Consider the following 27,668-nt stretch of genomic DNA (forward strand, 5'->3'; position numbering starts at 1 on the left):
GTTATATCTATAACCATGCAGATAATCCAATACAATAACTTTTTTGAAACTAGGCTATAGTGAAGGCTGCATCACTGCATGGGCTAGCTTCTCATAAAAAAGGAAAAGAAAAAGGAAGAAGGCTACATGAGCCCAGTCAAGAGCAGGAACTATATGGACTTATCGTCAGGGATAAGGGCTGCATAACTAATGGGCCACGGCCCTTCCAGAAGGAATAAGTTCATTTTGATTTCCCTAACTAGTGGTTGAATTTGATTCGAATTCCTAAACCACAATACCGAATATCTTAACCCACAATTATTAAAACCGGTACAATTTGATTCCCTTAGTGGTTTTGGTGGGTTGTTTCGCTGATGTTGCGCTGACGTGACAGTGTTGACGTGGTGTTGATATGGCGCTTATGTGGCATTAGAATTAAAAAAATGGAATCCATTTATCATTCACATAAAAAAATATTTTGGACCCACTAACATAAGGGCCCACATCCACATGTCATCCTCTCACTTTTCCTTCTTTCTCCCTTTCTCTCACTGGCGTGCCACATCAAATTTTTTTAGATGGCAATGTATTTAATGCTATGGACACCTAATTTTTTTTTCTTATTCTCATTGCCATTTATCTATTTCTTATAATATTCCTTAAAAAAATGTGAAATTTGAAACCTCTAAGTTGAAGCCTGCATGAATTTATGTAGAAATTAGAACCCGTGGGTTGGCTCATGAAAAGCCATATGGACGGAAATAGAGAGAGAAAGTGACATGGACAAGGAAGAGAAAGAGTGGGGAAGAAGGATGCTTTGATATTAGAGAATGCTTCGATACTATAGGATAGGTGCACTTTCGCTCTATAATCTAGAAGCCATGGTCCCTCTAAATATAAGTTCTTCACGTGGTTGGTACTGCAAAATAGGCTTTGGAAAACCGACCAAGTACAACGGTGAGGATAACCCAACCAAAGAATTTGCCCACTATGTTGAACTTGCAACGAGACAGCTATATACCTCATAGCACACTGCCAAGTCACAAAGAGAATCTCGGGAGCCATAGCAAGGTGGGCACAGATCAACCTACAAATGGAGCAATGAAACACCATAGATATGGTGGAAAACTTGGTGGGCAACCTTAGCCCACACTACCGGAATATTGAAGAACACGCTCCGGTCACTCATTCTCCTAGTCAGTTGGGAAATATGGAAAAAGAGGAATGCTTATGCATGTGTTCCAGGCTTCCAACGCATCACATTAACGCCTACTATCATTATAGCAAAAATAAAGTAGGAGGCCAGAGACATACACCCGGACCTACTCTCATAACATTGTTATCTCTCTAAGTTTTTTTTTTTGCCCCCAACAGTCCTACCAAGCAAATCCTGCTAACACCTATAGGTAAACTCATTTCTCCTCCTTTATTAATGAAAAGAGGCCATCCTCATGTCCTCTTATTCGAAAAAAAGGTTGATAGGTGCTATAATCACAGGAAGGGTCTAAGGAGGTGAAAATGCTAACGGGCGATCGACCATGCACGTGCAATCCGTGTGATAGGGTCGGTCCGTACCTTTTTTTTTTTGGCTCACATGGTTTTCAGCTTTTCATTTTCTAACAAATCTTTTTATGGGCTTATGATCATCTAGTTTTCCCTTTTTAAGCTGGCATAGGCAACTTGTTTTTTAATTTGTTTGAAGTGTATATACAAAATCGTATATGTATACAATTCTATTATATATATATATATATATAAAGTTTATGTGTATATAATGTTTCTATGCATAATTTTTTTATAGGGGTAGACAAACACACTACTTCAACTTGTTTGAAACTTGTATATACAAAATTTTGTATGTTTGAACAAAGTCTTTATGTACAAAGCTTTGTTTGTCGGTGGCGTCGGGTGTGGGTTGGACTTGGCAATGCTCTCGAGATCCGAGTGTGACGAGGCGGACGAGTACATTGGCGTCGGCACCAGGATGGTGGTCTCCGTCGCAGCCAACGCGCCTCGGACAATCGGGAATACAGACAAGCCTAGACTGCTTGCTGCGCGCGCCGACACGGACATGGACCACCCTGACGTGGATTGCGAAAGAGAAAGAGGAGATGATGACGTACGTGGTCACCTGACGTATGGGGCCTACGTGGGTCCCACGCTGAGTCAACTGCCACGTCAGACAAAACTGGAGTCAAAACCGCCGAGGGACGTAGTTTGCATTGGTTTTGTAAGTTGATGGATGCATTGTATCTGGCTTTGCGGTTGGGGGACGATTTTGTAACTCGATGACAAGTTGAGGGACCTTCGGTGTACTTTTTCCTAATTTTTTTCAATCGGGCTAACATGTTACTGGGCCTAAAAAGCTGCTCGTTGGGCCGTTCAAAGAGAAATATATATGGGCCGACGCTGCTTGGACTCTTGTGGAAACGGAAAAACGGATGCTAAAGAGCGCATGTGACATCTTATCGTCATTTTCAAGGGTTAATTGGATCATACCACTGCTGCAAATGTGGACTATTCACGATATCGGCCGGATGTCACTAGAATTTTGAGAAATTAAATCCATACCACCCCGTCATGTTTTCCATCCTTCCCGTCACACTTTCCGTCCTTCCCGTCGCTCTTTCCAGGAGGCTGAGGGCACGGAGGCTGGCGTTGTGGGCGGCAGACGGCGGAGCCGCCGGGTCAAGGAGGCGGAGCGGCGGAGTTGCCGGCGGACGGAGACGACGGGTCGAGGAGGCGGAGCGGTGGAGTTGCCGGCCGGCGTCGTCCTCCGCTCCTCGCTGCCGACCCGCTCCTCACCCGCTACGGCGCCGTCGTGGTGGACGACGCGCACGACGGGATGGCTCTCACCGGCGTCATTCTCAGTTAGTCGGCCCATTCATCTTGAAGAAACAGCAACCAGTCATATCCAATTTCCATCCCAGTCCGTCGTCCCCTAGCTGCCGGCATGCCAGCCACAAGCAACCCTCGTCATGCTGCATCAAATAGCAACCTCGTCGTCGATCTGCATCATCAAGCAACAACAGCCGTTTCGGCATCTAGTGGTTGACATTCACCCAGCAGAAGCCCGGCCGGATTTGGCGCTGGATGCGGTGCTCGTTGAAGCCGCCCGTCACGTACGGCGCCTCTTCCCGTCCCCATCGCATCGCTCATCCTCACCGTCTCCTCGTCCTCATCGTCAATTGCGGTAACCTCATCCAAGTCATCGCCCGTCGTGGCCCATCGTCTACAAGCAGCAACAAGCCAGCTTCATTCCGGCGGTGGCGGCGGGCTGAACCACGGTGGCCGTGGCTTTGTGCTGCTGATGCTGCGCCGCAAGCTGCTCTCAACCACGCGTCCCCTCCCATGGAACTCGTCGACAGACTGCAGGCACTTGGCCGTGTCCTCCTCGGCAGACGGCAGACCAGGCACTTGGTCGAGGTCCTCGAGTCCGCAAAAACGCGCGTGCCGGTCTTGACGGCGGCGCCGCGGCGGAGTGGGCCGGCGCGGGACGAGTTGAGGAGGCCGAAGTCGAGGCCAGAGACCATCCCCCGAGAGGCGCTGGTCGTCGAGTTCGGCGGTGCTTTCAACGGCGAAGTAGAAAGACGGCACGTAGTTAGGAAATTAACGGGGGAAGGACGGAACATGCGACGGGGTGGTATGGATCCAATTTACCAAAATTTTAGTGGCACCTAGCCGATATCACGAATAGTAATAGCGTTTTATTAATTTGCCACATTTGCAGTGGCATGGATGCAATTAACCCCATTTTCAATCGCGCGTCCCTCAAGCGGTAAAACAGGACTCCGTAGGTAGTCAAACGGCCTGGAAACTAACCAGTGCAGAATCGCAGGATACCATAACCTGAATAAATCATACACACAAACCGGAAAAAAGAATAAAGAAAGAAAGAGGATAAATGGTAGCCAATTTGTGTTAGGGCGCAGCAGCCAGAGCCGAAAGCTTCTGAAGCTGATGCGATCAAACCTCAAAAGACCATGGGCAGCCAGCACGGAAGTTACAAACCGAAGCCGCGCGGCGCGCATACGCATCAGAAAGGCGCGCAATAACGGACCACCCATACGGCGGCCGCGCTCTGTTCGCGGCGTCCCTGCGCCTGCATCGCACGCCATCCAAGGCTGCATAGCACGACGCATACATATCTCACGCGCCCTTTTTATCTGCTTATAAATGAGATAGCCCACATAGCAGCGCTGCCGTTTCTCCTCTTCTCTCGTTGGGGGCAACCGAACTTATCCAACAACGATCCATCCATTGGCCAAGTGGCTGCCGTGCTGCACCTATAAATTCACATGCACCGGCATGCCACTCCACACAACTCAGCTACTCGAAAGAAGCAGCAATGGCAAAGCGCATAGCCTCAATGAGCAGCCTCCTCCTTATCGCCTTGCTCTGTCTGAGCTCTCACTTGGCCCAAGCCCAGGTCCTCTTCCAGGTAAGCATCCTGTAGTACAATGTCACATTACATAAAAAAAAATGACTTGCGTTTGACATGACTGTTCTTGGTGTAGGGGTTCAACTGGGAGTCGTGGAAGAAGCAGGGCGGGTGGTACAACTTCCTCCATGGCCACGTCGACGACATCGCCGCGACCGGTGTCACGCACGTCTGGCTCCCACCGCCGTCGCACTCCGTCGCCCCGCAGGGATACATGCCGGGCCGGCTCTACGACCTGGACGCTTCCAAGTACGGCACGGGGGCAGAGCTCAGGTCGCTGATCGCCGCCTTCCACAGCAAAGGCATCAAGTGCGTCGCCGACATCGTCATCAACCACCGGTGCGCGGATTACAAGGATAGCCGTGGCATCTACTGCATTTTCGAGGGTGGCACGCCGGACAGCCGCCTCGACTGGGGCCCCGACATGATCTGCAGCGACGACACGCAGTACTCCAACGGCCGCGGTCACCGCGACACCGGCGCAGACTTCGGCGCGGCGCCCGACATCGACCACCTCAACACGCGTGTGCAGACAGAGCTGTCCGACTGGCTCAATTGGCTCAAGTCCGACGTCGGCTTCGACGGCTGGCGCCTCGACTTCGCCAAGGGATACTCGGCGGCCGTCGCCAAGACGTACGTCGACAACACCGACCCGTCCTTCGTCGTCGCCGAGATATGGAGCAACATGCGTTACGACGGCAACGGTGAGCCGTCGTGGAACCAGGACGGTGACCGGCAGGAGCTGGTGAACTGGGCGCAGGCCGTCGGTGGCCCTGCGTCAGCGTTCGACTTCACGACCAAGGGCGAGCTGCAGGCGGCGGTGCAAGGTGAGCTGTGGCGGATGAAGGACGGCAACGGCAAGGCGCCGGGGATGATTGGCTGGCTGCCAGAGAAGGCCGTCACCTTCATCGACAACCATGACACTGGCTCCACACAGAACTCATGGCCGTTCCCCTCCGACAAGGTCATGCAGGGCTACGCCTACATCCTCACACACCCTGGAGTACCCTGCATTGTGAGTCCTCAGCTGCATGAATACGAATGCCATAAAGAAAAATCTAATTTTCTCAACCAGTTTCTCCGACTAAATTCTGTTTATTGACTATGTGTGCAGTTCTACGACCATGTATTTGACTGGAACCTGAAGCAGGAGATCAGCACATTAGCTGCAGTGAGATCAAGAAATGAGATTCATCCCGGGAGCAAGCTGAAAATCCTTGCTGCTGAGGGAGACGTCTATGTCGCCATGATCGATGATAAGGTCATAACAAAGATTGGGACACGGTATGACGTGGGCAACTTAATCCCGTCAGACTTCCATGTCGTTGCTCACGGCAACAATTACTGCATTTGGGAAAAGAGCGGTCTCAGAGTTCCTGCAGGGCGGCACCACTATTAGGCGAAGAAAATTTTTCAGGACTATTTGGTGCCTGGAATAAGATTTGAATTATATCCTAAATAACCAGATTATGATTGTATGAGATTTCTTAATCTGAGCAAAGCGTTGAGCATTGCTCCGATATTTCTATGTATTCTACCTGCCTGGGGATATGATATTTGTATCCTCTAGAAGTAAAGATGATTTTAACTCAGAAGTCCATTGACTTTACTGCTACATTTTAATCAGTTGCAGCACTGTGTTGATCAAATGCAAACGTTCCTGACAGCAGACTCATCACTAAACTTTAGGGAAATTAATTAACCTGCATACTAGTCCAGTGCATTGTACTCCCCCCGTCCAAAAAAAAGACAAACCCTGAGTTTCCGTGTCCAACTTTGACTGTCCGTCTTATATGAAATTTTTTTTATAATTCGTATTTTCATTGTTATTAGATGATAAAACATGATAAATATTTTATACATGACTTGTTTTTTTTAATTTTTTTCATAATTTTTTTAAATAAGACGAACGGTTAAACATTGGACAAAAAACAGGGTTTGTCTTTTTTTGACGGAGAGAGTATACCTTACGAAGCACCTGAGCACTACTACTGCTGATGCTGCTTGCATTGACCTAGGACCGACGGCCTGCTGCTGTGCGTGCACTACTACTTGCTTAGCTATATTGGGCCACAGCCCAAGCCAGCCAGAACTCTCTTTTCTTCTTTTTTTTTCCCCCATTTTTTTCATCAGACAATTCTTTTTGCGCGTTACACTAACTTAATTACCTCGTTGTGAATTTAAGAACTTTTCGGACAATGCGCGGTAACAATTTCTAAGCTTTGAACCGGTGATACGGTAGTATCATCAGATAACCTCAATGGTTCAAAATGCTACGACGTGTAAAAGTACTTAACGAGTTCTTGCATACTAATCTCGAGGCCACCTAGCATTTAGAGATCAAGTTTGATATTGTCACTGCTATATTGAACTGGACCACCCATATATAGGCGTTCGTTGTACACGATGTCTTGCTTCGTGCAATGGAACCTGATATCCGGCAGGTTCTTACTCACTCCGTACTAAAATATAAGAGATTTTTAATAGATAATCTTTATTCAGATTTATAGTACTAGAAAATGTTACATTGATCTATATTTTGAGGAGTATGATAGAAGAACCATAATAACCATTGGTTCCACCATTTATTTTCAAGTGGGCTAGCAAAAATAGGAATCAATAGGCGAGGGCTTGACCTTGAAGTTAACAGAGAAAATATTCACGCATGCTATTGTAGCAGGGACATGCAAGATTGTTAGTATCTGATATTTTAGGTAGTATATTTATCTAAAGTAGTAGGATTATGTTATCGGGATATTATGATATTTTCTTTTAAAAGTTTAATTTAATATTTATATTAATTATATAGAGCTGATCTAGATTGATAATAATAAATAACATAAGGATAGATTTGTCAAGAAGTACCTACTAATGCTAATAGTTTTATTTAACATTGATTTCGAAGATATGAACACAAATGCATTCATATAGTTTTGATTTTTGAATTCAAATAATGTCTAGTTGGAAACAGTTAGTATCTTGTTCCTAGAGTGATTCTAATGATACTACGCTATATATCCCGATACTAGTGTGATACCAGTCGAAAACGATCCTAGAATACGTATTCCGATACTGACAACCTTGGAGGCAGACAACGCACCTCCTATCCGACCAAGACATGACCTAAGTCATTGGCCGACATGTCCCGACTTAAAGCTAATACAAGTTTCCTAGTAGGTGCCCAGGATTAAACCAAGTTGCCCTTGTTGGGAACATTTAGAGCTTGCGGTAGAGTGGCTAGTGGTACATGAAAGATGGAGATGAAGCTTGGTGCCCACGCTAACTGAAAGGAATATTCTCTTAGAATATGCTAGGAGCCATTCCAACCACTCTTACATCATAGGAAGGTGATCTGTGCTATTATACTATTAGGGTTTACAGTCCCACAACGGCATCAATCTAACTTCACATGTACTTATCATAAATTAAAGACACCAGATACTGTAGCAATATAGATTACATTTTATCGAAAATAGTGACAATGAGAGCCATTTGGAGCATATCAGATTCACCTTACAACTAGGATAGGTAGGAAAACCATCTCCTTGTTTATCCCTATTTTATTTGTGACCTCTTGGATCATAACATTCACCACGTCGCACCACTTGACAATTTCTATTTTTCAATCCGAACTTCATTATTTTTCCACGTGGATCCATGTTATTATACAAATCTAATTGATGGTTTCTTTCATTTTAGGGGCTGTTTAGGTTGATGCCATTTTCAACCATACTATTTTTTTAGCATAGTTGTCAAAAATATGTCTATATTTAGTTTGTTGTCAAATCTATTATATAATTAAAGGAATAGAAAAAGAAGCATCCACGTTCGCTCTCATGGTCTAAAAATTCTCACATTAATCGGAGAAAAAGAAAAGGCAGAGTCCATATCGAAATACAATTTAGAAATAGCTGAAATTCGGAATTAAAAAATAAGGAATATTAGAAGAGGAGACTATAGTCCATATAGAAATACAATTTAGAAATAGTTGAAATTCAGAATTAAAAAATAAGGAATATTAGAAGAGGAGACTAGAGTCCATATAGAAATACAATTAGAAAATAACTGAAATTCGGAATTAAAAATAAGGAATATTAGAAGAGGAGACCAGAGTCTATATAGAAATACAATTAGTAAATAACTGAAATTCGGAATTAAAAATAAAGAATATTAGAAGTAGAGTATAGAGTAAATACAATTAGGAAATAATAGAAATTCGGAATTAAAAATTAAGGAATATTAGAAGTAGAGTATAGAGTCCATATAGAAATACAATTAAGAAAAAAATAGAAATTCGGAATTAAAAAATAAGGAATATTAGAAGTAGGGTATAGAGTCCATATAGGAATTTAAAACTAACTAAAATTTGGCATAAACATAATAAAATTAAAAGTATATATAGTATTAAAGGAATAGAAAAAGTAGCCTCCACGTTCGCTCTCATGGCCTAGAAATTCTCACATTAATCGGAGAAAAATAAAAAACAAAGTCCATATTGCGTAAAATTTTTGAATAAGACGAATGGTCAAACATGTGAGAAAAAATCAACGGCGTCATCTATTTAAAAAACAGAGGTAGTACAATTTAGAAATAGCTGAAATTCAGAATTAAAAAATAAGGAATATTAGAAGAGGAAACTAGAGTCCATATAGAAATACAATTTAGAAATAGCTGAAATTCGGAATCAAAAAATAAGGAATATTAGAAGAGGAGACTAGAGTCCATATAGAAATATAATTAGGAAATAACTGAAATTCGGAATTAAAAATAAGGAATATTACAAGTAAAGTATAGAGTTCATATAGAAATATAATTAGGAAATAATAGAAATTTAGAATTAAAATAAGAAATATTAGAAGTAGAGTATAGAGTCCATATAGAAATACATTTAAGAAAAAAATAGAAATTCTGAACTAAAAAATAAGGAATATTAGATGTAGAATATATAATCCATATAGGAATTTAAAACTAACTAAAATTTGGAATAAACATAATACAATTAAAAGTATATATATTATTAAAGGAATAGAAAAAGGAGCCTCCACGTTCGCTCTCATGGCCTAGAAATTCTCACATTAATCGGAGAAAAAGAAAAAACAGAGTCCATATAGAAATATAATTTAGAAATAGCTAAAATTCGGAATTAAAAAATAAGAAATAATAGAAGAGGAGACTAGAGTCCATAGAGAAATACAATTAGGAAATAACTGAAATTCAGAATTAAAAATAAGGAATATTAGAAGTAGAGTATAGAGTCTATATAGAAATACAATTAGAAAATAATAGAAATTCGAAATTAAAAATAAGGAATATTAGAAGTAGAGTATAGAGTCCATATAGAAATACAATTAGGAAATAATAGAAAATCGGAATTAAAAAATAAGAAATATTAGAAGTAGAGTATAGAGTTCATATAGGAATTTAAAACTATCTAAAATTTGCAATAAACATAATAAAATTAAAGTAGAGTTTAGAGTCCGTATAAAAATACAATTAGCAAATAACTAAAATTCGAAATTAAGAAAAACATGGGAAGAAGTGTTTAAAGTCAATATAGAAATACAATTTAGAAGTAACTGAAATTCGAAATTAAAAATTAAAAAATATTGAAAGATGAGTTTAGAGTTCACATAGAAATACAATTAGAAATAATAAAAAATTCAGAAATAAAAATAAATAATATTGGAAGAAGAGCATAGAGTCTATATAGAAATACAATTTACAGAAAATTCAGAATTAAAAAAAATAAATATTAAAATACGAGTCTAGAGTACATATAGTAATATATATAATTACAAATAACTAAAATTTGGTATTAAAAATAATTAATAACTAACACGTATATAAAATATAATATGAATATTACATATTAGTAGTTTTGTAAAGTTATTGCAAAATTTAAAATTATGTTGCCATTTTAATATTTTTGAATAATATAATGAGAAAACATATATGCTATTATATGAGAGAAAATATAATAATGCTAGCCGCGCAATATGCGCGGGGCACCATGCTAGTTTTAGTAAATACATAAGAAATCCTGTCAAAATTTTGGCAATATTGTCATCTTGCCATATTGCCAAAATTTAATAAGGTTTATTTTGGCTACAATCTGAACAAGCCCTTAATTTTCAGTGTTAGTAATTTTCATTAACTAATTCTAGCGAGGACTCTTGTTTTAATCAGAATTGCCATCCTTGATTTATTTACTTTTTTATTTAATTAACATGGAATGTACGAGCCCCATCAACTGGCCAAGAGCTGATTTGATGCCAAAACATGGCTCATTAGCGATAAAAAATAATTTATAAATGAAAATTTTATATATGTGTTTTTAATTAGTAACTTAAAAGCTAATGCTACAAAAGAAATACATTAAAAATATTCTAAAATCAACTACAGAATTATGTTTTGAATCAGATTTTAGCAGCGGTTGATTTTATATAGGACAAACAATGAGGCTCTAATTCCAATCAGTAAAGCTAGCCGAATGGCATTCCCTTGAAAAAGAAAACAATGAGGCTCTAATTCTAGGAAGTGTCCGGCAAAAGTACGTGTACAACAAGGATAATTAAATTCATGATGGATGGATGAATTGTATAATGTAATTTGGATACCAAAGAAGAAAACTAGCAAACATAGGAAATAAAGAAAAAACATTAATTGCGAAACAAAATTCGAATTGGTTTTAGCTAGCTGCCCTTAGGTGGATGTGCGCCAACAGAGACGATCGCATGAAGGAAGGCTGCAGCCTGGAACAGCCTCGCCTCCTCCAGGGAACGGGAACGGGAAGAACAAAAGGAAGCTTTACCTGGAGCCCACAACGCTATCCAAGGCTTTATCTAACTTCCTATTGGCCTCCTTTTTATCCTCTTTTAAATGAGCGCAACTCGTCGCCGCCGTGCCGTTGCGTTTCTCGTTAGGAGCAACTGAACTTATCCAACGAATTGAACAATCAATTCACCCGGAGAGGTACGTCTGCATGCCGGGCTGCACCTATAAATTCCCATGCACCAGCATTCCCCATCCACACAACTCAGCTTGTATCTGAGACACGCAATGGCAAAGCATTCCACCACAATGAGCTGCCTCCTATTCTTCGTCTTGCTCTGTTTGGGCTCTCACTTAGCCCAGGCTCAGGTTCTCTTTCAGGTGAGTCTCATTGATCATTTGATCTGCTGTACTTCCCGTTAGTATGTCACATGACAATAGGAAATAGTTCCTAGCTATGAACAAATTTGACGTACCTGCACGTTGACATGATGTTGGTGCAGGGATTCAACTGGGAGTCATGGAAGAAGCAGGGTGGGTGGTACAACTTCCTCCATAGCCACGTCGACGACATCGCCGCGACCGGAGTCACACACGTCTGGCTCCCGCCGCCGTCGCACTCCGTCGCGCCACAGGGATACATGCCGGGACGGCTCTACGACCTGGACGCGTCCAAGTACGGGACGGGGGCAGAGCTCAGGTCGCTGATCGCCGCCTTCCACAGCAAGAGCATCAAGTGCGTCGCCGACATCGTCATCAACCACCGGTGCGCGGATTACAAGGATAGCCGTGGCATCTACTGCATCTTCGAGGGTGGCACGCCGGACAGCCGCCTCGACTGGGGTCCCGACATGATCTGCAGCGACGACACGCAGTACTCCAACGGCCGCGGTCACCGCGATACTGGCGCAGACTTCGGCGCGGCGCCCGACATCGACCACCTCAACACGCGTGTGCAGACAGAGCTCTCCGACTGGCTCAACTGGCTCAAGTCCGACGTCGGCTTCGACGGCTGGCGCCTCGACTTCGCCAAGGGATACTCGGCGACCGTCGCCAAGACGTACGTGGACAACACCGACCCGTCCTTCGTCGTCGCCGAGATATGGAGCAACATGCGTTACGACGGCAACGGTGAGCCGTCGTGGAACCAGGACGGTGACCGGCAGGAGTTGGTGAACTGGGCGCAGGCCGTCGGTGGCCCTGCATCGGCGTTCGACTTCACGACCAAGGGCGAGCTGCAGGCAGCGGTGCAAGGTGAGCTGTGGCGGATGAAGGATGGCAACGGCAAGGCGCCGGGGATGATTGGCTGGCTGCCGGAGAAGGCTGTCACCTTCATCGACAATCATGACACTGGCTCCACACAGAACTCATGGCCGTTCCCCTCCGACAAGGTCATGCAGGGCTACGCCTACATCCTCACACACCCTGGAGTACCCTGCATTGTGAGTGCTCAGCTTGATAATCTCCATCGCTATCAGAAATCGATATTTGTTAACCATAATCTCGAACTAACATTCCGTCTGTCTGTACAGTTCTACGACCATGTGTTTGACTGGAACTTGAAGCAGGAGATCAGCACATTGGCCGCGGTGAGGTCAAGAAATGGAATTCATCCTGGGAGCAAGCTGAACATCCTTGCTGCTGACGGAGATGTCTACGTCGCCATGATCGATGACAAGGTGATCACAAAGATTGGGACTCGGTATGATGTGGGCAACTTGATCCCGTCAGACTTCCATGTCGTTGCTCACGGCAACAATTACTGCGTCTGGGAAAAGAGTGGTCTTAGAGTTCCAGCAGGGCGGCGCCACTAGGCCAAATATTTCTTTCAGGACTATTTTGTGCCTGAAATAAGAAGTTTAAATGATGTCTTAAATAACAAGAAAGTGATTGATTGATTGTATGACAGACAAATATTTTTGTCAGGACTATTTTATGCTTGGAAAAGAAATTTAAATGATATCCTAAATACCTGGAATATGATAGTATGCCATTTCATTCAAACAAATTATTAAAATTTGCTCTGACCGTCTGACGTGTCAAGGGTTCAATGTGGAGTATTATTCTTGCCTCAGCCCTCAGGACTTTTGCCCCACTAGCTGTGAAGTGATTTTTTTTTTGTTTAAATTCGCTTGGTGTTAGTAGTTTACCACAACAATCTGGAAATTACCTTACCTCAGCGCAGTATGAAAATGTTTGTCTTCTATCTATACTCTTCTAAATGAAGGCAATTGTGGTGGTGGTGGTGAAAACTCAAAAATATTAGCAGAAAACAACATGTTCATCATACTGCAGATGGAGCAATTGAATAATGGGTGCGTTTTCTACTCTAATTCCATGGATCACAGTGAAAATAGTTGGGATTGACTGCACATAGCAAAACCGACAAAAATCGCTTATCAGATCGAGAGGGAAATCTGTCCAAGCGAGTTGCAAATTCCTTACCGAACCGAAGGAAGAATCACCGAATCGGCCCGGATGGAGATCTCCGCTCCGCGCCGCCGCCGAACCAGTAGAGGGGAGAGGACGGAGGAGAGGAGAGGACTTCGACGCGGCGTGCTTCGGCGCCGCCGGAGAAGATCGACGGTATGGCACCTAGCGGCGGCGGCGCCGCGGAAAGGGGATTCGTCGCCGCGGCCGAGGAGAGGGCAATCTGGTAATTAGCGCGAGTTGACATCTCCAAGAGTCCAGAAACGCCGCTTCGGCCTTCGGATAAGCCACGTCATCAAACAACCTGACCCGGTTTGACCTTTTCCGGTAGACTATTCTACCCTTGGTTTGCTGCCGCTGCCTCTGCTGGCTGCTGGCGCCTCCCCGCTGACCTCACGCCTTAAGTCAGCATCCACACGTCACCTCGGCCCCACGGCACAGCACACACTGCCCAAATCCCCTCGACACCACACGTTTTCCACAGGGCTAAGCCTGAAAGAGGAAAGATCAACGACGACGTGGAGCATGTCCTGGCGCCGTTCTGTCGCCGTGTTACTTTCGATGTTGGTCTCCCCCTATATAAGTGCACCCGCTCTCCCGGCTTCAGCTAACGACCTCAAGCACACTACTAGCTCCGGCTCACTTAGCTCCCTACTGATCACTGGAACACTCATGACCAAGAAGGTGATACCGGCCATGGCGGCGGCGAGGCAGGATTCTTGCAAGACCAAGCTTGATGAGCGTGGGGGTAGTCATCAGGCTCCGAGCTCCGCGCGGTGGATCTCGTCCGAGCAGGAGCACAGCATCATCGTCGCGGCTCTGCGGTACGTGGTGTCCGGGTGCACCACGCCGCCGCCGGAGATCGTCACGGTGGCGTGCGGGGAGGCGTGTGCTCTGTGCGGCATCGACGGCTGTCTCGGGTGCGACTTCTTTGGGGCCGAGGCGGCGGGGAACGAGGAGGCGGTAATGGCGACGGATTATGCTGCTGCTGCTGCTGCGGCCGCGGTGGCAGGAGGATCAGGCGGGAAGAGGGTTAGGCGGAGGAGGAAGAAGAACGTGTACCGCGGCGTGCGGCATCGGCCGTGGGGGAAGTGGGCAGCGGAGATACGCGACCCGCGCCGCGCGGTGCGCAAGTGGCTCGGGACGTTCGACACCGCCGAGGAGGCCGCCAGGGCGTACGACCGCGCCGCCCTCGAGTTCCGCGGCGCGCGCGCGAAGCTCAACTTCCCGTGCTCCGAGCCTTTGCCCATGCCCAGCCAAAGAAACGGCAATGGCGGCGATGCTGTCACGGCGGCGACGACAACGGCAGAGCAGATGACTCCGACTCTGTCGCCGTGCAGCGCGGATGCCGAGGAGACGACGACGCCGGTGGATTGGCAGATGGGCGCGGACGAAGCCGGCAGCAACCAGCTCTGGGATGGCTTGCAGGACCTGATGAAGCTGGATGAAGCGGACACCTGGTTCCCGCCATTTTCCGGTGCAGCGTCTAGTTTTTGAGCTAGTGTTATTAGATCTCAACCGTTGGATTAGATTACTGGAAGGCCATTCATTTATTCGTTTCATTGTATAGCTAATTAGCTATACTTCATTGTTTGTGCAGAGCACGTTTTTTAGGAGTACCGTCTTATACATATTTTTTTGTACAGAGTAGAAAGTAACAAGAATTTTGTATATTGATGGAATAGATTATTTCCAATTAATATTTGCGCAAAATGTCTGCGATGACTTGAAGCTGAGTTAATTTGCAAACGATGCAACGGTGGAAGCAGTTACACATGCGTTCCAGTGAGTCTCCACGCGAGTTAATAACTTAGGCGTGTACGTATTTTGACAAGTCGTGACTCGGGAGGGTGAATCCGCTTTTCACCTGACTAGTCAACGTCACATCGAGAGGTGGTGGAACTCAGCTAGTTTTCGCTCGTGGAACAGCACCGTACGAGGGAAATCACCCGTGGCGACGGCGATGTGGAAAACAGCAGGCGAGCAAGCACCCAGCACACTGCACACGGGTACACGACGGTCAACTCGTTTCCGAGGACCAAGCGAGAGCGGGAGAAGAGAAGCAGCTTGATAGTTTACAGAAGCAGCTTGATTAGTTTACTCGCCACGGCCAAGTGGCCCAACTGCCTTTCCCACTGTGATCGCAACGTGCCACCAGCCGCCCACCACGCAGCGTCGCGAGCCGTCTAGGGATGGCAAACCGGCCGCGGTCACCGTCGCGGCTAAGCCGTAGCGCGCGAGACGGGTGGGTTTCCGCGACGCCGCGCGGTGGATTCTGGAGAGAAGCGCCCGCGATGCCGTGATAGCCACGGAGGCGCGGACGGTGAACCGCGGCTCCAGCTGAGTGTTTTGATGGGACTCGTTTCGTAAGCCAAAACTGGGAGCGGGGCGCTGCTTTCTCGCTCGCTGCGCGCCGCCTGGTGGCCTGGGGACCACCAGCCCCATCCGTATCCGTGGGCAAAAGACGTTTTTGTCTCATTGTGTGCCCTAAAATTGATCTTTTATCACAATCCGTCTTTAGGCCACTGGAGTTTCATTCGGGCTCATTCGGAATGAAGCAAATGTGAAGGAAAACAATGGAGGATTGATGATTTCTTTGAATTAGCTACCGTAGTTGCATTCGTTTTAAAAGATTGGCTACCCGATTGTCACAGGAATACTATTCGCTACCTATGCACGAAGAATAAGAAATTCTTATGTTATTCAATCATGTGTTTCACACATACAATCCTATCATATTTCTGTGATTTCTATTTCTACATTTTTTTCTATCCTGCATTCCAAATAAGCATTAAATAAGGTGTCATGTCAGTGTTTCTGATAATGTTGCAACAAATTAATAAAGTGAGAGATGAAATGGGTTTTAACTAGACGAAATCTTGTCTACACTGTTTTTAATATACTCCAGTTTGTATCTTGCATATACTACCCATGAAACAACAAACATGAAACTATGCATTATGTGAGCTATTTCAATCATCAATTAAATACCTTATTACTTATGTGGTATCTTGGAAACATAAAAATGATATCTCTAATTAGGAATAGCCTTAGATCCGATCTTATTTGCTTCCATTCCATCTTGATTCCTTAATGACCACCCCTATATGCCCATAGTTTCATGTCATCTAGATTCCCTAAGGCATAGGCTAGGAAAAGGGATCGAATGCAATGTTCTTTGACTCAGGAACGTCGTCCCCATCCCAGCAACAAGGAGACATTTTCATCCGTAAAATCTTGCAATACGTTCATCATTCTTGTTCTCTTGACCCCATCTACCCGAGAACTTTGTGACTATGACGACTATTAATTGAAACAATGATACCTCCATACCACCAAATCAAGCAACAAATATTGTATTAGTAATCGCTCTTGTTTGCTATTGGGCATGTGTTGTTTGTTTGGTGCTATGGCTTTTGTAAACACAAGGTTAAAATTAGGCCAAACAAGTCCCTGCTTTTGCGGAATAGCACTACTCCGCGTCCTAATTATAGTTATAGTTTTTATCTTTGGTGGACTTGGTGGTCTCCCTGCATATGGACGTCGTATTGCGTTCCTACCGTTCCCCCCCCCCCAATCTCTTCTCGTAACTTTGATCTCTCTTATTGATGAACTCTTGAAGGGAACGGAAATCGAAAATCCAAGAGGTATTGTAACTTTATATGTGGCTATTTTCTACAACTTGTTAGCCAATTTCTTTGCTAGTTGTAGTATGTTTTTACGCCTATCATGTATTTGATTTGCATAGAAGCTGTTTATGTCTATCTGTGTAGGTATATCACAAACGAAAACTACATTTTCTTCAATTAAGTGGAGTCATTTTTTATCTTCATGAGAAGTACAAAAGTGACCAAGGATCACGTGAAATTAATTATCTTAATATGAATAGGAAGTGCAAGGAAGATTGCGACATGGTAGAGGCCTATTATTCATGTGCTAACCTTAGCATAGTTGCATGTTATATACTTTTCCTGATAAAACATATCTCTCAACCAAATAAAGATTCATGGAATGCTTTTACTCTATTCGGTAACTATCTTCGTCTATATTACAATGTGTTGTGTTGTTCTGTAAAGATTTCTATAGATGCTTTATATTTATCCATGTTATTAATTATTATGTACATGCAAAAACTACATTGCACAAATTTAGACCATAATCTTCATATGTTTTACTAGCATGCTAATTTGTATGACTCCAATATTTAGAAAAAAATCATGACCTACATTTGTTTTATCCATGGAGATGAGAATAGGTTATGTCATACTTCGATAATTTGATCAATATGGTGATTAAATTTCCCTTCCTGCTATATTGTAAGTCATTTGAAAAGGGTTAATCAATCTTATGTGATATATGTGTGTCACGATTTTTCCTTCTTACTAGCATATAATAACCTTTTCAGGTGCCCCTTACTAATTCTATCCATCATAATCATTTGAATAATTATTTGGTATTCTCCTGCATCCTAGGAGATGGAGGGCTTGAATATTGAAGGGATTCCCCAAGTGCCTATTGATCCAAACTCTGTTGATGTATTGTCAAGCTCAAATATTGATCCAAACTCTGTTGATATATTGTCAAGCTCAAATATTGATCCAAACTCTGTTGACATATTGTCAAGCTCAAATATTGATCCAAACTCCGTTAATGTATTGTCAAGCTCAAATATTGATCCAAACTCTGTTGACATATTGTCAAGCTCAAATATTGATCCAAACTCTATTGATGTATTGTCAAGCTCAAATGAATCAAAGCCTACTATTTCATTTGATTTGCCATCAAGTTTCTCGGTTGGTCATACTAGACATTCAAGTGAAGATTTAAGTTCCCTTACAATTAATAATTTACGCATAAATCATAGAGAGGACAATTACCAAAGCCAGTTTGAAGAGAAGCGGATACATAGCCATGGTCACACAAGACGTTTTAGTGAAGATTTAAGTTCTTTGAAGATTAATGATCTATGTGCAAATAAGGAAGAGGAGAATTATGACAACCAGCTTGAGAGGAAGGAAATATATCGCCATAACTCAGCTGGAAACATTTTCAGGGCTGCAGAGATTGCTGAACGCTTCATTCAAACCATTGATAAGAGAGTCCTGGTCGACACAGCAGCACCAATTGAATCCGTTAAAGATGCTGTTAGCAAATTTGGAGGGATACTTGATTGGAAAGAGGTAGTTTTTTAATCCTTCTTTATCCATCTTACTGTCTTGTTTTGATGAAGGGAATGCATAAATTCGATTATAACTATTCTTTCGTAGAGACGGAAACATGTCCAAGTTGAGCTTGACAAGATGCAGGAAGATGCTCCTGAGTACAAGAGAAGAGTGGAAGTCACAGAAGTTGAGAAAAGCAAAGTTCTTGAGGAGCTATATTGTACTAGACGAACTATAGAACGACTAAAAATAGACCTAGACAAATCCCATACTGAGACAATTCAAGCACAACAAGACTTAGAGCTTGCTGAGATTCGGTTTGAAGAGATGCAACAAGGCATTGCCCGCAAAGAGAGATCTATAACAAAGGCAAAGATTGAGGTTGCCAATGAACGACGTGCAACGGCCTTAGAAGACTTGCAGTCAGTGAAGATGGAGCTAGATCAACTTCAAAAAGAATACACATCTCTAATTTCTCAAAGGGATAACACTGAAACAAAAGCACGTAAGGCCATTGTTGCATCACAAGAAATTGAAAAGGTTGTTCAGGATCTCACCATTAAGGTTATCACAATGAAAGATTTGATAACCACCTCACAAGCTAACCATGTTATAGCTGAGGGGAAAAAAATAAATGCAGCTTTGGCTTATCAACAGGACATGGTGAATTGGCAGAATGAGCTAAAACAGATTGATGACGAGGTTCAAAAGCTCAATGATGACCTATCACTCAATAAAGACCTTGAGTCAAAGCTACAAACTGCTTCAATGTGGCTGATGAATCTAAGGGACGAGTTTAAGGCTCACGTGGATGGTACATTGCCTAAAGTGCCATCTGAGGCTAGAGAGGAAGAGCGGCCAATGATAATTGTTTGTGCGAAGCTAGCACGAACTAGGAAGGAGCTTGAAAATATGAGGATAGACATTGATAAGGCCAAGGATGATGTGAAGTCTTTGTGGAATGCTGCTGCTACATTACAAGCTAATGTAGAGATGGAGAAAACAAACATTGCATCATTAAGGCAAAAAGAGAATCTTGCATTTGAATCTGCTTTAGCTCTTCAAGAAGAATTGAGCAAGATTGCTTTTGAGCTCAGCATGGTGGAAGAGAGAACAAAAGCAGCAAAAATGCCTTTAGAACTACAGCAAGCAACTAAAAAGTTGGAACATGCAAAGTTGAATGCTGTATTTGCTAGGAATGAGATGGAAAAAGCTAGAGAAGAGGCAGATCAAGCCCAGGCAGAGGTAAATGTTGTTCAATTGAGAATAGAAGCAACATTGAGGGAGATACTTGCAGTTAATGCATCAAGAGAAATTGCAGTGGCATCAGCAAATGCACTACAAGACTATAAACAGGAAATAGAACTAGAACCACTAGCTAATCGAAAAAACAACAATGTCACATTGTCACTTGAAGAGTACAATGTATTGTGCAAGAAAGTGCAAGATGCCGAGGACTCTGCTAAGAAGCAAGTTATTAGAGCTATAGAGAAGATCAAGAAAGCAAAGGATGCAGAGGTGAGGAGTTTGGATAGGTTAGATCAACTGATCAAGCAAATTGATGATAGGAGGGTTGCACTGAGAGAGGCTCATGAGAAAGCCAATGTAGCATGTGATGGAAAATTAGCAATGGAGAATGAACTAAGAAAAAGGAGAGCCCATCATGAGAAACAACGAAATACTGGTGAGGTATCTCTTCCTATTGCTCAAATCTCCAATGTAAAGAACACATCAACCTCTTTTGACGCAGTAGGATCATCTAACTCCAATCCTTATAAGTATCGAATGTTGCTACCTAGAGCTGACACTATAGCAACTACAATAGCTGAGTCAAGGCCACGGAAGTCTTTCTTCCCACGGTCCTTAGTGGCAATGTTCATGTTTAGGAGAAAGACACATTTGAAGTGATAACTCTTCTCCTTGCTAGCTTGCCTATTTATTTTTGTTTGTTTTTGTACATGTACCTTCAAAGTGTCGACGTTTAGGGTGGGTTGTAATTACTTATCGAAAATATATAAAATTAAGCCAGAGGTATTTGTTGTTCTTGTACCACTTTCAATCTATTATATACTAAAAGTTTATTAAACTTCCTATAAACGCTCCTAAATCGACCGTGACACTCTAAGAAAATCCTAAAAAATCTGATAAAAACAAAAATATCTAGCCATTGATTTACACTTAAATCGGTGGAACAATTATTTTAACCATTAGATTTGATACTAAAAATAAATAATTCAACAACCGGTGGACCCATTATATCTATTAAAAGAATAACTCTGCTCCCCTCTTTCTGTACCGTGATTACGGCGGTGTATGGAGTACAATGATCTTGTTCGCCATATGAGGAACCGATCGTGTAGCTCTCGATAGAGTGTTAATTTGGTTGCCTGCGATTGGTTTCGATTTGTCGTCTTGACGATTGGATGCTGATGACGCTATGCATCGAAACGCTCGAGCAGCAATCGGAGAAGAATTAGCCGCTTTGAGAAGAATGGCAAATATAATACAAGATCAATTAGCAAAACAATAACAGATAATGCTGCCTATGCTTACGGTCTATGTTGACAATATTCTAATCAGCAACAAAATTCACGACTGCGCATCATCAACAGATTAATACACTACCACAATCAAGGACTGCATGATTGAGAGATTATTACTAGCTCCCACCTTTTTATATTACAAGACGCTTTGATTTATTTTTTGAATGGAGATAGAGTAGATTATCACACCAACAAAATTAAGGATTGTGCATGATCCACAGATTAATACACAGATAAATTAATGTTGGAATCAAAACAAAAATCTTAAAAAGGAGTCAAACACCACATCACAGATTTATTTAATTCACTCCTCTATTTTCTAACTAATAACAATCTTAGAAATTTTGAGGAAAAAACATCTGGCCGTAGATTTATGCCTAAATCAGTGGGTATATTATTTTAACCATTAGGGCAATGTCTGACACAGCTCTAGATTCTAAATACAATGTTTGAAGTTTATATGTTAAATTATAGTGGTTTAAAATTTTAAATTTCATCTAAAATAGAAACAAAATGAATTATCCAAATGTTATCAATGTAAACACATAGATCTATGGATCTATGGACCTAGAAATACAAAACTTTAATAAATCTTAGATCCGGAGCTGTGTCAAAAACAAACAACTCAAATTGGTGATCCCATTGGATCTATGTAAAGAAAACAAACCGTCTTCCACTCTCCCTCCCCCTCCAGCTGTACATTTGTATGTCTCCCTCCGCACTACTCACCCCTCGTCTCCTCCTCATCTCCTCCCATTTAATTCACCCCTCTTATTTTGAACTAACGACATAATAATAAAGTAATTTATAGTTACATAGCTAAAATATAAGTTATGGCTGATTTTTAATTTGTTTGAACTCTTTTACAATTGGATAGCTAAATAACTCAACATTTAAATTACTTATAGAAAAATTCAAATAAGTTGGTTGAACATAGACCCCTATTCTTTTGCATGGTAACCAAACAACATTCTATTTTTAATTTGTTTGTAGTATTGTTTTATTTATAATCATATAAATAATTGAAAATCCATATTATTTCATTTTATTATATAAAAATTAAAATGTCATTTGAACATAGCCCCTATCTTTTGCACGATAACCAAATAACAATAAAGCATTGAAAATAATGATAGTAAGTATTATGACATCTTAAATTATTCTACTTAATAAAGAACCATTAAATGTCCTCTAGAGTTCTTTTAAGCCTTGGCGTGTCAATGTTTAAAAACTAGAAAAAATCTTCGAAATTCAATGAAAAAAAAGTAAAATATTTGATCATTGGTTTGTGCAGGCAATGCGAGAGATTAGTAATTTTACGGACCGATTGCTCAGCATGTGTGGAAGGACTTTCTACTCCATGTATGGATCAGTCTTGCAGTTATGGCCAAGTCATGCTAAAGACCGTATAAGTCTTGCATTTACACTATTTTAAACCACTAAATCTACTTTTAGGAAAACCTCAAGCAGTCGCATGCCACTTTTTAAAAGTTAGCAACATCTTAGAAATCTTGGAAAAAAAACATCCGATCATCATCAGTTTCACCGAAATTGTTTAGAAAAGAACAATTTTACGGTTCTTGAGGAGGTACCATGAGGTACCACTTTTTCTATTATAAATTTGGTACCTCTTGGTACCTAGGTACCATGAGGTACCAAATTTTACACTAAATTTTTGATACCTCATGGTATCTACTCAAGTACCGTAGAATTACTCTTTAGAAAAACTAGAAAATCAAAAGATTTTCCACGGTCTTTCAATAATTTTATGAAATACAACGTAATTATGACAATTGAATTGGCATTGCAGGCTTTAAATAATAAATATATAATATACATGTACTTAATTCATGACAACTGCAGGCTAGCTTAAAAAATGTAAAGTGTTTGGTTATGAGTACATAATTTCTAGCATTAAACTATAAAATGTATAGAAAGATATTAAAATTATGGAAGCAACTATAATACATCACATAATAAAAAAATGATGAAGAAATCATACTTTTTCAGATGCAACCAATAATGCATATGCCCGCGTGAATGCGCGGGCTACCTTTCTAGTTAATTTAATTGCATTTTGCCAATTCTCTAACTTAAACTCTGAGAGTGAGAGCCATGTTGTGGAACTTCTTGAGGTGTTGTGTCATCATTAAATTGACAAATTTCCATCTTTAAGTGGGCATACGTTGTTTCACTTATTGTTTGCCAAAAGACAGGGCTTTGGTACCTTCTTGAAGACAACCAATTGCATGGAGTGGTCTAGTGCTGACAGGATGCAAATCATTTGAAACATTCCCCATCTCAAATCACATGACATCTTTCAACTGGAAGGCCATATTACATTTGCCTCCATCTAAGTCAATACATCTTGTAATTATTCTACAGTTTTTTCTTCTTTCAACTGATCAATTGATCATTGAAGCTTGTCTTTTCCACCCATCTGATTAAGTACATCAAAATTAACTAGTCATACAATTTTAGACCATCACCGACATCCTCGCAATGCCTGACATGCCTTAGAACGGCACCAAGGTCCCCATCCTTCTTGGCCCTGCAGTCATAGCTCGGTGGAGCATGGAAGCACGGCTCCATCGACGTTGTCTGGATGCAGGGCGGGTTAGCCGACGCTGTCCGATTCGTGGGCGTTAGCAACAGCCAGGGCTTTACCCCGGCGAGGCCATGGCCGACGTACCCAACCGTCGACCGCCCGCTGACCACCGACACGTCGCAGTAGCTCTGGAGGAACATCTCCACCAGCGCCTTCTGGTTGGGTGCCTGCTTACCGGCGCCGGCCGGCTGCAGCACGCTGACAGGCTCGCCGGTCACCGTCGCGTGCTCGTAGTACATCGCCTTCAGCTTCTCGGCGTACTCCGACGGCTGCGCCGAGCTGACGAGCACGGCCTTCGACGCCGTGGTGGCTAGCGCCGCCTCGTTAGCGCTCGACGTCGCGTTTGGGTCGATCTCCGGCAGAATCTTCTCCTGACTCGTGCAAGCGACGATCTGCTTGAAGTACTCCTCCGACGACACCTTGCTCCCGGCGAAGGTCGTGATCTGAATGCCAATATTTTCTTCAAACTTGGCCATGTACGACGTGTGGTACCTCGTGATGAGCTCCCACACCTTGTTGGAAGGGTGGAACAGGTACCTCCCGATATGGTGGAACACCGTGTCCCTCGCCGGGAACATCCACCGGAGCTCGTCCTCGAACTGCGGCACCAGGAACAGCCCCGGCGTGAAGTAGAGATTGGAGCGCAGTATCAGCCAGTTCACCTTCGCCAGCACGGTCTGGTCGTCGTCGCAGAAGAAGAGCTGGTCCGACTGCTGGTAGTCGTGCTCCAGATGGACGTACGCGTACGACGGCAGCGACTCGGACCGCACGCCGGCGGGGTCGTCGGTCTTGATCTTCTTAGCACCGAGCAGGTTCGCGTAGCTGTGCTCGCTGCCGCGGCCGAGCTGCGTCAGGTTGTGGACGAGGAAACCCGCGGGGAGCTCCCACGATGCGGCCGGGAAGGGCTCGCAGAAGAGTCCGGCCATGTCGTCGGTGACGTGCACCACGAACACGCGGTGGGTGAGGAGCGCGTAGAGGAAGGCGGACGCCATGGAGAGCATGCGGTCGCCGAGGTGGCTGCCGCCGCACGGCGTCCAGACGAGGTAGGTGCACTCGACGAGGCCCATGCTGTAGGCGGAGGTGAGCTGCATCAGGGACTTCTTGTAGAAGAGCGTGCCGGGCCCGCACTTGCGGTGGAGCGCCTCGTACTTGCGCAGCCGGGAGACGAGGTACGGCGACGGCGAGTGCGGCGACGGCTTGCGGTGGAGCGACGACTTGTACCGGCTCAGGCACGCGCTCTCGCCGATGTCCGGCGAGAGCAGCCCGCCGAGGAGCCTGTCCCGGTTCGCCGGGGAGGATTCCGGCGGCGTCCCTGCTGGATCCTCTGCATTGACCAAGAAACCAGTGAACTAATCGCGTAGTGACGTCACAGGAAGATCAACGTTGAGTGCTGCTGCTCACCGTCGTGGACGGTCACCGTGACGCCCATCTGCGACACGTCGGACAAGGTCGGCCGCGCTCGTGACAGCGCGAGGAAGAGCGGGAGAGCGGCGAAGCAGAGGACGACGAGCAGCGCGACGGGCCACACGCCGCTCGTCTTGGACGGCAAAGGCGGCGGCCGGCGGTGCGGCCGCGTCGGCTTACTGTCCATTTTAATCAACCCTCCACTTCGTCTCCGCCGTGAAAGATTTTGCAGCTTCGGTGCACGAGCTGGGCAGAGATCAGATTGACTCCAATGCAGATGCAGCCGATCTGCTACTGCTGGGGTTTGCACTTGGCGAGTTGACCACTTGGGCTCTCACCTTTTTGCCGCTCGAAGTAATGGCCTTGCGTAAGATGCAAACTTCCATTGTTGACTCGCCTAATTGATCTCGGTCCAAAGACGGTGAATAATCTAACCCAACTAAGCAACAAGAACAGCCCAGGTAAGTTCACTTACGGCCCATAACTCAAATTCGTTTGACTTAGGTGACTCGCTTAATGGATCTCGGCCCAACGCATTTCAGCCTTTCTGTTCAGGACTGCATAGCCTGAAGGAAATCCAGGCCCTTCATAGTAGGTACAAGTACAACTCGGCCTCTTAATTTCAGGCCTAATATCGCAAATTCGCAATATTTATGTTCTACCAGCAAAAATGTCTTTGCATTCTAACAGGTAAAAATAATTTTTACGATTGGCATAAACCATGTCAATTTAAACCACAAATCGAAACAAGACAAACAAAACAATAGCAAAACAAAATCAGAAATCATATAGCATGAAACCCGATTACGCGCGCTTCAAAATATATAAACTAGGATTGAATCAGATACAAGAATCTGACTAGGATTATATATAAGGGAGGAATTTTAAGATGCACTTGGTTTTAACTCCAAGGTTTTATGTTAAATTTTTAACACATTTATAATTTCTTCTTGAAAAAGAGTTTTGAGGAATGTCCCTCTGGGCATTAAAAAAAAAAGGGATGTCCCTCCCTCCAAATCTTTTTTTTATATATAAGGGAGGAATTTTCAGGCAGATCATGTCAAATGCGCCGTTCAGCTGGGGACCGCTGATTACGACGGGATCAGGTCCGGTACCAATCATTGCCATGTTGAACAAAATTTCCGTGTACAGCGTGGCAGAGACACGGATCAAACTCCAGCTAGTTTTTTTTTTTCCCCGAGAGAAAAGAGAGCTAAGTCTGCCACGAACTGACTAATGGCAGCAAACGTTGATCCAAGCACGTCCCACGACCGTGAACATATATATCATATACTCCTCTGTCCCATAATATAAGTGATTTTGAGTTTTTACTTATAACGTTTGACCACTCGTCTTATTCAAAAAATTTTAAAATTATTATTTATTTTATTTGTGACTTATTTTATTATCTACAGTACTTCAAGTACAACTTTTCGTTTTTTATATTTAGAAAAAAAATTGAATAAGACGAATGGTCAAATGTTACATAAAAAAACTCAAAATAGGGAGTGAGTATACACCAACCATCTAGAACAATAAAAAAACTCTGCAAAGATTCAGCTAGATCAGGGCATGCAAGCAAGGCACAAACATCCACCACGTCCACGCCCCTACGGAGAGCACGAGACGCAACGAATAGATCCCAGCCTGACTCGGTCACTCCCGTATCCAAACGCTTTCCACCCAAGCAGCGCAAAATGGCACCTCAACCTGCATTGGTACTGAGTAGTACCACCGACTAAAAGAACGTTATTATAAGGCAAAATTTGCTACAGACATCCAAAAAAACATGTAATTAGCTGGAGGACATCGTAAAAACGTGAATTTACTATAGGGCATCATAAAAAACTGGTAATTGACTGCTGGACACTCGCAGCATTATTTTATTATTTTTGGAGGAAAAGGAGAGAGAGACAATGATTAAAGACAAGTTTACCCTTGGCTCAAATGACTCCAATGCAGTTCCCACAGAGAAGTCTCCTCTCCCTCTCCTTCTTCCCAGACGGGCCGAGTGGCGGTTATGCGAGCTCACAGAGACGGCATCAAGGAAAGAAGCACGGCAGGCCAGGTTCCTCCCCGATTTTTCGATGCGAATTGAGTTGATCTGACTCCGTGCGGCATGGCCATTCGCGACATCACCCGCTGCAGGAGCGCGCCGGAGAGGAGGGAGAGCGTGTGGAGGGCTGCGATGGAGTTGGAAGTTGCAGTTGGAGGTAGGGCGGCGTCGGAGTGGTGATGTGAGGCCTCGCTGATCCGGCGCCGGTGCGGTGTACCAGACGTCGGCTTGCAGCTGCCGCCACGCTAGGCTAACCCATGCCCGACGCCTGTGC

General features: G+C 43.6%; 5 protein-coding genes and 1 long non-coding RNA gene across 8 annotated transcripts; 4 read left to right on the forward strand and 2 right to left on the reverse strand.

Annotated features, from left to right (window-relative positions):
• Positions 1 to 4,296: 4,296 nt before the first annotated feature.
• LOC9271949 (alpha-amylase isozyme 3B) lies at positions 4,297 to 6,015 on the forward strand. The gene is made up of 3 exons (NM_001403805.1): positions 4,297 to 4,420; positions 4,497 to 5,435; positions 5,535 to 6,015. The coding sequence occupies exons 1-3, from the start codon at positions 4,328 to 4,330 to the stop codon at positions 5,817 to 5,819; spliced, it is 1,317 nt and encodes a 438-aa protein (NP_001390734.1). The 5' UTR covers positions 4,297 to 4,327; the 3' UTR covers positions 5,820 to 6,015.
• A 4,960-nt stretch (positions 6,016 to 10,975) lies between these two features.
• Positions 10,976 to 13,872, reverse strand: LOC4347264 (uncharacterized). Its single transcript, XR_001540050.3, has 3 exons — positions 13,637 to 13,872; positions 11,668 to 13,036; positions 10,976 to 11,595 (listed from the first exon to the last, which is right to left on the reverse strand). It is a non-coding gene; the product is annotated as an uncharacterized lncRNA (long non-coding RNA).
• On the forward strand, positions 11,450 to 13,160 carry LOC4347265 (alpha-amylase isozyme 3C-like). 2 transcript variants are annotated; one of them, XM_066304207.1, is made up of 3 exons: positions 11,450 to 11,572; positions 11,695 to 12,633; positions 12,724 to 13,160. In XM_066304207.1, the coding sequence occupies exons 1-3, from the start codon at positions 11,480 to 11,482 to the stop codon at positions 13,003 to 13,005; spliced, it is 1,314 nt and encodes a 437-aa protein (XP_066160304.1). In that variant the 5' UTR covers positions 11,450 to 11,479; the 3' UTR covers positions 13,006 to 13,160. The 2 variants fall into 2 exon arrangements, with proteins under 2 accessions (XP_066160304.1, XP_066160303.1); XM_066304206.1 differs by having other exon boundaries at positions 11,695 to 13,160.
• Positions 13,873 to 14,230: 358 nt separating the features above from the next.
• On the forward strand, positions 14,231 to 15,321 carry LOC4347266 (ethylene-responsive transcription factor ERF109). The gene has a single exon (XM_015755558.3). The coding sequence runs from the start codon at positions 14,294 to 14,296 to the stop codon at positions 15,116 to 15,118; it is 825 nt and encodes a 274-aa protein (XP_015611044.3). The 5' UTR covers positions 14,231 to 14,293; the 3' UTR covers positions 15,119 to 15,321.
• A 1,845-nt stretch (positions 15,322 to 17,166) lies between these two features.
• On the forward strand, positions 17,167 to 20,828 carry LOC4347267 (protein WEAK CHLOROPLAST MOVEMENT UNDER BLUE LIGHT 1). Of its 2 annotated transcripts, none has more exons than XM_015755556.3 (3): positions 17,167 to 17,268; positions 18,027 to 18,801; positions 18,889 to 20,828. In XM_015755556.3, the coding sequence occupies exons 2-3, from the start codon at positions 18,097 to 18,099 to the stop codon at positions 20,689 to 20,691; spliced, it is 2,508 nt and encodes an 835-aa protein (XP_015611042.1). In that variant the 5' UTR covers positions 17,167 to 17,268; positions 18,027 to 18,096; the 3' UTR covers positions 20,692 to 20,828. The 2 variants fall into 2 exon arrangements, with proteins under 2 accessions (XP_015611042.1, XP_015611043.1); XM_015755557.3 differs by having other exon boundaries at positions 18,094 to 18,801.
• A 2,764-nt stretch (positions 20,829 to 23,592) lies between these two features.
• On the reverse strand, positions 23,593 to 25,592 carry LOC4347268 (probable fucosyltransferase 7). Its single transcript, XM_015755912.3, has 2 exons — positions 25,336 to 25,592; positions 23,593 to 25,258 (listed from the first exon to the last, which is right to left on the reverse strand). The coding sequence occupies exons 1-2, from the start codon at positions 25,523 to 25,525 to the stop codon at positions 23,790 to 23,792; spliced, it is 1,659 nt and encodes a 552-aa protein (XP_015611398.1). The 5' UTR covers positions 25,526 to 25,592; the 3' UTR covers positions 23,593 to 23,789.
• Positions 25,593 to 27,668: the final 2,076 nt, after the last annotated feature.

The sequence above is a fragment of the Oryza sativa genome, chromosome 9 (genome assembly GCF_034140825.1).
Source record: "Oryza sativa Japonica Group chromosome 9, ASM3414082v1".
Taxonomy (NCBI): Eukaryota; Viridiplantae; Streptophyta; class Magnoliopsida; order Poales; family Poaceae; genus Oryza; species Oryza sativa.

Bases quoted from the DNA above. Each gene is read 5' to 3' on its own strand.
- LOC4347268 (XM_015755912.3), bottom strand. From the start codon at position 25,525: ATGGACAGTAAGCCGACGCGGCCGCACCGCCGGCCGCCGCCTTTGCCG. The intron at 25,259-25,335 runs GTGAGCAGCAGC...TGGTCAATGCAG, and splicing joins CACGGTGACCGTCCACGACG to AGGATCCAGCAGGGACGCCG.
- LOC4347266 (XM_015755558.3), top strand. From the start codon at position 14,294: ATGACCAAGAAGGTGATACCGGCCATGGCGGCGGCGAGGCAGGATTCT.
- LOC4347265 (XM_066304206.1), top strand. From the start codon at position 11,480: ATGGCAAAGCATTCCACCACAATGAGCTGCCTCCTATTCTTCGTCTTG. The intron at 11,573-11,694 runs GTGAGTCTCATT...ATGTTGGTGCAG, and splicing joins AGGCTCAGGTTCTCTTTCAG to GGATTCAACTGGGAGTCATG.
- LOC9271949 (NM_001403805.1), top strand. From the start codon at position 4,328: ATGGCAAAGCGCATAGCCTCAATGAGCAGCCTCCTCCTTATCGCCTTG. The intron at 4,421-4,496 runs GTAAGCATCCTG...TTCTTGGTGTAG, and splicing joins AAGCCCAGGTCCTCTTCCAG to GGGTTCAACTGGGAGTCGTG. The intron at 5,436-5,534 runs GTGAGTCCTCAG...CTATGTGTGCAG, and splicing joins ACCCTGGAGTACCCTGCATT to TTCTACGACCATGTATTTGA.
- LOC4347267 (XM_015755556.3), top strand. From the start codon at position 18,097: ATGGAGGGCTTGAATATTGAAGGGATTCCCCAAGTGCCTATTGATCCA. The intron at 18,802-18,888 runs GTAGTTTTTTAA...ATTCTTTCGTAG, and splicing joins GGATACTTGATTGGAAAGAG to AGACGGAAACATGTCCAAGT.